The sequence below is a fragment of the Limulus polyphemus genome, unplaced genomic scaffold (assembly GCF_000517525.1).
Source record: "Limulus polyphemus unplaced genomic scaffold, Limulus_polyphemus-2.1.2 Scaffold1576, whole genome shotgun sequence".
Classification (NCBI taxonomy): Eukaryota; Metazoa; Arthropoda; class Merostomata; order Xiphosura; family Limulidae; genus Limulus; species Limulus polyphemus.
Window position 1 is genome coordinate 90448 of NW_013667186.1, and position 9504 is coordinate 99951.

Here is a 9504-nt window from a genome sequence, read left to right on the forward strand (position 1 = left end):
CTAAATTAGGGACGGCTAGCGCAGATAGCCCTCGTGTAGCTTTGCGCGAAATTCCAAAAACACAAAAATATTTTCTTAAAGCAGCAGCATCCTCCTCATAGCTAACAATACTCAAAACTTTAATGTCATCAACAAATTTAATTAATCTATTGGCCAGTCCTTCATTTATGACATTGGTGTAAATCAAAAAGAGAAAAGGTCCTGACACTGAGCCCTGAGATACCCCATTCGTAATGTTAATCCAATTTGATGGAACGTCATTTATAACAACCCCCTGTTTCTTCCATCAAGCCAATTTTCTAATCAATGAGCCAACTTATCTCCCACACCCACAGAGGTAACTTTTTTAAACAAGACTTTTATGTGGCACTTTGAAAAATGCTTTTTGAAAATCCAAATACACCAAATCCACATCCATACCTTCATGCACATAAGCACTAACCTTTTCAAAAATGTCAAAAGATTAGTAAAGTAAGATTTTTCCCCTTGTGAAACCACGCTAACTATTGAACAAAATTTGATACTTTGTTAAATGACTTTGCAAAGCATCTTTTAGAAGACTTTCAAAAACTTTTTCCACCGCTGATGTAAGACTAGTAGATCTGTAATTACTGGGACAAGTTTTATCACCTATCGTTAAAAGAGGAGTAACATTAGCCACCTTCCAATCTTCTGTTATCTGCTTACTATTGAAGAACTTAAAATAAATAGTACCAAGTGGCTCACTCTCAAAACACTTGCGTAAATATTATCTCGTCCAGGAGTTTTGTCATTCTATAAACTTCCCAATGTTTTCTTAACAAGCTCAAAAATAATTTAATGATCTTATTCAATTTCAGTTGTGATTCTTTTTCATGGGTTAGCCTTCTATAAAATGTAATTATTAATTTATTTATATATACGCATATAAAAACTTGAATGCTTTCCATTTTTCCAACTGTTCTTTATTAATAACGAAAAGTTTTCGAGAAACAAATGATATAAGCTTTATCCTACATATCCATCTTGGAGTGACACCTTGAATTGTAGTATATATATATTCCACAGTTACATACTAATTATTAATTCGCAGTTATCCTCTGTTTCAGCTTCTAATCCACCATTGTCTTCAAGGAAAAAAGTCCTGAGACTATTTCTGTATTGTTAGTGGCAGATATCCTAGGACTTCTTGATTGAAGTTCCACTTGAGTCTCACCAATTTAGAGTTTGAATCAGCTAATTATTTGAATGTTTTCAAGAGGAGTATCCTCGATTTGCTGACTTCTATGGTATGTTGACTGCCTGTATTATCACTTAGATTATTAGTTAGTTATTAATATCTAGTTATATATTTATGTATGTGTGTGTGTGTGTGTGTGTGTTTCCTTAATTTTTGTAGCTGTGTTCAGAGTTTTTCTTTAATAAATTTGGCACTTTTCTCAAGTTTGGAGTCCATCAAATCTGAGATATTTTTATGGGTTTAAGATTTGACTTTGCGACGGCTGTTCCATTCGCTGAAAATCTTCACTGTTCCAATTGATAGATATATAACATCTCTTTCAGTGATGTTATAAGACTGAATCTCTGTCCAATGGGTATTTTAAAGCACGTGGTTTAAAGCCGAGGTAGTTTCCTAATGTTTTCTAACCCCAAGCAGTATTATATAAATATTTGACTGACTCTGCTAAATTGTATTAATTCTTTCTGTTTTGGAATTTCAATGGCAACACCACACTTTATTAACTGTATTCTACGAAAAAAAAAAAGAAAAGAAGATAACATCTATCATAGTCATAAATGCACCTCAATGAAAAACTGAGAATGTGAAAATCTCAAATTTTCAACAGTGACGAATCGCACAAAAATTGCCTTTTGTTTAGGTTTTTCATCTTAAACAACTTGTTAAGATCTACTGTACTTAATCAGTTATGGTTATTTGTTATTTTCTATCAAAATTTCAAATTAATTAGATGTGTATTATATCAATGTCATGGATAAAATGAGAAACTCGTTAATTTGTTTATTTTAATGTTTATCCTACATTTTGAACTACAGTGTTTTTCTATTTCATAGGCACCATAAACCAAAGCTATGGGAGCAAGGAGGTTTCTAATAAATTTGCACACCATCTTATATATATGTATATACAAATGTGTAAGTACTTAATAAATGACATTCGACTGTCAAACCTGGCTGTAACTAAAGAATGAGAGAGGTTCAGATTAATTATTTTTTTTTTCAATACCTGTTTAAGTTTGCTGCTACTAAAGGTTGGGGTCAAAATATTTCGAACACGTTTCCAGCTTTGACCCTTCAGGGAAATAAGTGCATCACTAGCCAGTCCTACTGGTGTTTGTCCTCCAGGAATTGTAGGCTATAAGAAACATACCATAAATCTTCCATGAGATATACATGGAAACATATTATTGATTGGAATAATGTAAGAATTCTTAAACAGTTAACGTACAAAGATAAATTGAAGAGGAATTTAAATAAAGATTTAGGCCCAGGAACCAACGAAATAATTTTTTGGAAATTATTGTTATAAATGGCGCCATTGTACATATATACTAATTATACACGTACCTTAGGTTTATAAGCAATGTTATGTGTACTTCTTGATGGATTCTCCTGAAGATGGTGGAATTATTTCCACCGAAACATGTGGTTTTAAGTTTCTTTTAACTTATATATATTTTTAATTTTTTGATCTTCATAAATAAATGATTGTGCAAGTAAAAAACGTTGAATTTCGTTTTATTATTTTATCTAAAATTTTTCCACAAGAACTGTCTGTTTTACGTATTAAGATATACATATGTCGTAAATTGAAATAAAACTAAACTTATTGTCATAATCAAGAATATATTCAGACAATAAGACATAAAACAGATCTTTCTTAACACAAGATATGTTAAAATCATAAATAATATTCAACGTTAAACTAGTACACAATTAAAAACATTTTATTTAGGCCTATCTATGGCCTTCAAAAAGTTGACGACTCTACATGTTCCGACGTTACAACGTCATCCTCCGGAGTGAATTACAAGACAATTGCCAAAGTATTTATATGTTGTTAATGTTTTTACTAATCCGGGTAATTTTCTACAAAATACAATATAAAACGTACTGATTTTTAAAGATAAAATATTTTTAGAGATAGCTTATATATTCGTAATATAAAATTAAACGTCTGTTATAAAAGATAAGTTTTAGAGTAATTATTTTATTACAAAACCGAAAAAGATAAACAACTCACAGGGCGATCTGCGAAGCTTAAAAACTCTTTGACTTGGATGTCTCTCAAAATATCAGGGTCGCCGATCGATAGTATTGGCTTAATTCCAAGGAAGTACCTAAAACATATACGAATTGATGTGAAGAAAGCATTGGAGTTATTATGACTCTTAAATATAATATTTTTGTAACTGATTTTATATTCAGTCATGATACGTATAATGATAGGAAAGATGTGATATTTATTATGTTAGATACAAACATACTCAACCAATGCAAATTACGTGATATTTATCATATTAGATACAAACATACTCACCCTACGCAATTTCCGTATTTGTTTGTCCATTCCACTTGACATCTTGTAAACCCCTAAAAGTGCAAAACTATGTTACACGGAAGCTGTTTAGAAATTACCATTTCTTTACATATTATTTACTCGAAAGGGGGACCGACGAGAGGGGTCACATGCTAAGGGGTGTTTAATGTTGCAATTTGTGCTGTCCTGACGTCAGTTAAACGCGCGCACGCCATGAATCACGAAAAGAATTATGCACTCTGTAGGCTATAACACGTCATGACATATGAACTTCAAAAGCAAGAAATTAAAATATTTGTTACTCGCAATTTTAGTTTTATTTTCTCTTGAAACAGAACACTTTCGGGGACCCTGCGGAAGTACATCTCGTTTATAGAAATAATTAATATGCTCCTTGATATTATTATTTGTCTATGAAATTTTCTTTATAACTTATTCGTTCTGCAGAAATCAGGGGAAAAGTATCTACACAAACATCTTACTAAAAATAATAATCCCACTAGATATGATATAAAAATAATAATCCCACTAGATATGATATAAAAATAACAATCCTGCTAGATATGATATAAAAATAATAATCCTGCTAGATATAATATAAAAATGATAATCCTTCTAGATATGATATAAAAATAATAATCCTGCTAGATATGATATAAAAATAATAATCCCACTAGATATGATATAAAAATAATAATCCTACTAGATATAATATAAAAATGATAATCCTTCTAGATATGATATAAAAATAATAATCCTGCTAGATATGATATAAAAATAATAATCCTGCTAGATATGATATAAAAATAATAATCCTACTAGATATAATGTAAAAATGATAATCCTTCTAGATATGACATAAAAATAATAATCCTGCTAGATATGATATAAAAATAATAATCCTGCTAGATATGATATAAAAATAATAATCCTACTAGATATAATATAAAAATGATAATCCTTCTGGATATGGTGTAAAAATAATGATCCTACTAGATATGATATAAAAATAATGATGCTACTAGATATGATATAAAAATAATAATCCTACTAGATATGATATAAAAATAATAATCCTGCTAGATATGACGTGTACCCATAGTTCAGAGGTACTTTTGTCAAATATTAGGAAAATAAAACAACACAGGAATTTAACCTAGTCTTTTATCTTACCTTATTGATATATTCCCGGAGATTACCAGTTATGAGATCAGGCTTAGGACCTGGTATACCCAAGTCTTCGAAAAATCTCATCTTCTTCCTTCGCCAGCTACACCATTAAAATAATCGTAACTGAATCAGTGTGTCGGATATTCAGCTTTGAATACATACTAAACTGATATGACTTTTGCGCTCCCTGTTAAACATATAATGAAACTACTACATGAACTAGTTGTTTTTGCTACGAAATAGCCTCTTCGAATATTTCTTTGTATCCTTAGAATAATTCTTGAAAATCTGGCGAAAATTGTCTATATTAACTCAGCAAGCAGTGAAATCGTGAGAATATCTCGTGACTTGTCTAATTTAACATTATTGAAAAATTGCTACGTTTTCCTTGTGTTAAAAAAAAAAACCTATATACTACTAAAACCTTTTCTATGATCTTTGTTTCTGTGTGAAATATCATGTCTTTGAGGTGAGGTTTCTCAACTTTCTTTAGTATTTTGGTTATAATAAGAAAGGAATGAGTTTTTGGTCTGATTTATAGTCTAACAAAATGACATTAAGTATTTTGCTTTGTTTGTTTGTTTAATCGGTTTTTAAAACACAAAGCTGTAAAATGTGCTATCTTATCTATGCTCACATTGGAAGAAACCCTGAATCTGAGCGTTATAAGTCTTCAAGATTACCCCTGAGGCACAGAGGTACAGTTCGGTTTCTAGAACGGTTTTAGTTCCACCAGAGTGAACGGTAGGCTATAATAATTCTGATGAAATTATTTCAGATGGAAGGTGCGGTTTTCAGTATGTCTTGTTAGCCAAGAAAGCAGAGAATACAGAAATTGATTATTTATATGCAAAGGATGTTGAGACCTCACCATATCATTAAAGTCTGTAGCACCAAGTCTGGCCATCTTTGATATGACAACAATGTGCTTTACAATACCCATGCAGCATAGTTTCACTGTAAAAGGATCTATAATCCATCAAGTGTGCTAGGAAGGCAAGTATGATTACATAGAAATCCCTAGGCTCTGGCAACTGGGATGATATGTCATTATATGGAATAGTATTAATGTCCCATTTCATTCTCCAGCTGCCTGAAGTATGTAACGATTCATCAGAAAGTATGACTAGAAGACTTATCTTGATGAACCAATAACCTTGTCACCCTCATTTTCATACACGAACCCTTCTTAATTATGTTGTACAATGTTGCCTGGGGCTTTTGCTGCACTTTGTTTACCACTATTGGGGGTATGACTTGTTGTATGTCTATTTCTGGATGTTCCTAGTTCCCCAGGTTGATCTACGTTCCTGGGTTAACGACTGTGTGGAGGCTGTAACCAATGATATTGTGCAAACAGCTTTCCTACTATCAACAAAAAAATTACATATAATTCATGGATTACTCTTCCATGGTGGGCATGTAACTGTCATAAGGAATGATAGGCTTAGAAACGGCATGTGTTACTTTTCGCAGAAAACTCCACTCTTATCAACAACACTTCCTACCAACAGAGAGTATTAATGACGGCAGGATAATCTCTGAGAGAATAGTCAGTGAAGAAGGGCTAGCTTGTGGCATGTGAGTCAGCTGGCACTAACTATGGCAAATCTCCTTAATTGTGATGGGAAAATTATAAAGTTTGTGATAAATCGGAGTTATATGGTTCTGTCCTAAAAGATAATGTATTATTAGAGCTATTATGATATAATATCACATCTATTAGTCATTAGAGTCTCATAAGCTTGGCTGGTATGTATCATATTAGGAAAGTAATGTAAAAACAAAACATAAAATACAGCCAGTTAATGAATTCACAATGAAGAAATATCACAGTGCATAACATACTAAATCACATTACTTATTTTTGTGTAACTGCGTTCATTTATAAAATATTCATATTAATATTTAAACATCAGACTTAAATTTATGCATTCTCTGCCACATCTAGCTTGTTTCAAAAGGTATTATTCATACGGTAATCTAAATTAAAATACTTGCCACACGCTGAATAATATTGTGTTGGTTTCTATTTATATATATCTGCTACTTAATATTTGGTAAATATTACCTGAAGCCTAATCTTATGTTAGACACACATGCACGATACAAAGTACGACTAGACATGGGCGTTAATCTTCAGGAACAGTTTAAATACGTCGAATAGTTTTCATTGAACATATTGGAACATGATTACATGGGCGTTAATCTTCAGGAACAGTTTAAATACGTCGAATAGTTTTTATTGAACATATTGGAACATGATTACATGGGCGTTAATCTTCAGGAACAGTTTAAATACGTCGAATAGTTTTATTGAACATATTGGAACACGATTACATGAGCGTTTCAACATATCGGAACATGATTACATGGGCGTTAATCTTCAGGAACAGTTTAAATACGTCGAATAGTTTCATTGAACATATTGGAACATGATTACATGGGCGTTTCAACATATTGAAACATGATTACATGGGCGTTAATCGTCAGGAACAGTTTAAATACGTCGAATAGTTTTTATTCAACATATTGGAACATGATTCGGATAGCCAAACAGTAAATTTGTAAAAGAGTTTGATCATATCGTTTAACCAATATAATACGTCTAAGACTAAAAATGCGTGTTTTGAAATGACAGTTTTGGTTAAAAGCAAACAAGTTGGTAAAACATTTCGAAACCCAATCTCTACATACGTACATTACTGTATTTTGTTTTGTTTTTATTATAGGTGTATAGGAAGTTAACAAAATAAAAAAATAATGTATCTGTAATTGGGACTACAAAAGAAAATCGTCAAATACGCCATACTATGACGCATATTTTATTTTTTTCCATTTTAATGTTCTCTTTTAAAGCTAAACATTTCATTACGTTGGATTTTCTTACAACTGTGCCCCCCCAGTGACACAGCGGTATGTCTGATGACTTACAACGCTAGAAATCGGGTTTCGATAGCCGTGGTGGGCAGAGCACAGATAGCCCATTGTGTAGCTTTGTGTGTAACTGCAAACAAACCTTACAACTGTATGTCTAGCAGTTCTAAACAAAATAACAAACAGCTAAAGTCACTTACTGTTATTCTATCGTTAAAGATTCTTAGAGAGAGAAAAAAATACACCAAGTAAAATTACTGTTAGTACAGACGAAGTCACTTACACAATATTGGAAATCAGTGTGAAATAAAACAGTCTGTCATTGAATTTATGAGGAAGAAATATAAGATGAAAGTGCATAGCATACAAAAATACCTAATATATTTTTGCATTTATTTAACACATAGTTAGTACAAGTGACAAACTGTAGTATTATTTTTGTCTATATCCTTTCCCCAAAATTAGTATTGGTATTGTTTATCAAGGCTTACATCAAAACTTAACAAACGAAGATGTGAAACTATGAACTTACCTGTACCAATAGGCTCCTAGAGAAATTAAAGCTAAGCTAATTAGAAGACTCAGAATCATTTTGTTTTCTTTGTGTAAGATGCTTCATTCGTTCGAGCAAGAATGATTATCTTTACACGAAATGAACATGCGTTCTTCCACGTACCAACAGGACACAGCTGTGGTCAAAGGTCAGCACAGTGAGATATGAGGGGCGGAGGACCGGCGTAATGTAGACGATACTATACATTCGTCTGGAAATTTGACACCACAATCAACCCTACAAACTCACCAAAATTAACACGTGCCATTAAGGCCGTGCGAAGGATGTGGCAGCTATGTCTAGTCGTCGTAGGCCTAGGCCTTTTACAGGCCCTAAAATTCTACTTTGCATTTTAAATTTTGATATTCGGTAAAAATATACGAATCGGCAATGTTCATTTCGATGTCACAATCCTTTTCTGTCTGTCTCTCTCTCATATCCCTGTCAAGAGGTCACTCATGTGGCCTGTCTTCTGTGCCACTGATTCCACAAGTCATCCAATTTTTAACACACAATTGTTTTTTTTTTAATTGTTGTCCTTCGAACTGCCTCACCCCCCCCCCCTTCGTAGCTGCAATAATGGGTCTTCTCGTTACAAATTCAGATCCTACTCTATTACGATAACAGTTGAAACTCCTCAAACTCAACCAGCTAGCCCCCTTGTGCAACATTGTGTTTAATAACAATCAAACACAACCATTTAAAAATTATATAATCATCAATATATTTGTTTCAAGAGATTTTAGCATATCGCTTTTTATTGTATTTGAAATTCAAAGTATATATATACTATTTGTAATATTTAATCTTCATCTTCCACTACTTTTAAGACACCAAAATTTATACGTTTATGGTGAGATTCAGTAATTTTATGGTTCAGAAGGAATAAATCAATGTATTGTGGATTTAAACAATGAATAAATGTTACATAATTATGTAATATCGGTCCTATGAAAATACTGCATTTATAACTAATTGTCGGCAATAAAGATTTTATTGAAGAAATAATTTGATATATATATATATACCATCTTGAAGCAAAAAAGGTTCAAAAAATTGTTCATTTTTTGTTTAAAATCAATAACCTTATATTATATGTCTCTGCTGGGCTCCTCCTTATATTATATGTCTCTCCTGGGCTCCTCCTTATACTATATGTCTCTCCATGGATCCTCCGTATATTATATGTCCCTCCTGGGCTCCTCCTTATACTATATGTCTCTCCTGGGCTCCTCCTTATACTATATGTCTCTCCTGGGCTCCTCCTTATATTATGTCTCACCAGGGCTCCTCCTTATATTATATGTCTCTCCTGGGCTCCTCCTTATATTATATGTCTCTCCTGGGCTCCTCCTTATATTATGTG

General features: G+C 32.4%; 1 protein-coding gene across 2 annotated transcripts in view; it reads right to left on the reverse strand.

Annotated features, from left to right (window-relative positions):
- Window positions 1-8235, reverse strand: part of LOC106464168 (cytochrome P450 3A13-like) — a 22974-nt gene extending 14739 nt beyond the window's left edge. The window contains exons 1-5 of one of the 2 annotated variants that reach the window (XR_002611663.1): window positions 8118-8235; window positions 4712-4808; window positions 3539-3591; window positions 3242-3338; window positions 2225-2353 (exon numbers count right to left, since the gene is read on the reverse strand). Coding sequence is in view for 1 of the 2 variants with exons in the window: in XM_022391856.1 (XP_022247564.1) it covers window positions 2225-2353; window positions 3242-3338; window positions 3539-3591; window positions 4712-4808; window positions 8118-8176 (435 nt within the window). In the remaining variant the exon portion in view is untranslated. The remainder of the gene's footprint in view (window positions 1-2224; window positions 2354-3241; window positions 3339-3538; window positions 3592-4711; window positions 4809-8117) is intronic. The other variant, XM_022391856.1, reaches the window with a different exon arrangement.
- Window positions 8236-9504: the final 1269 nt, after the last annotated feature.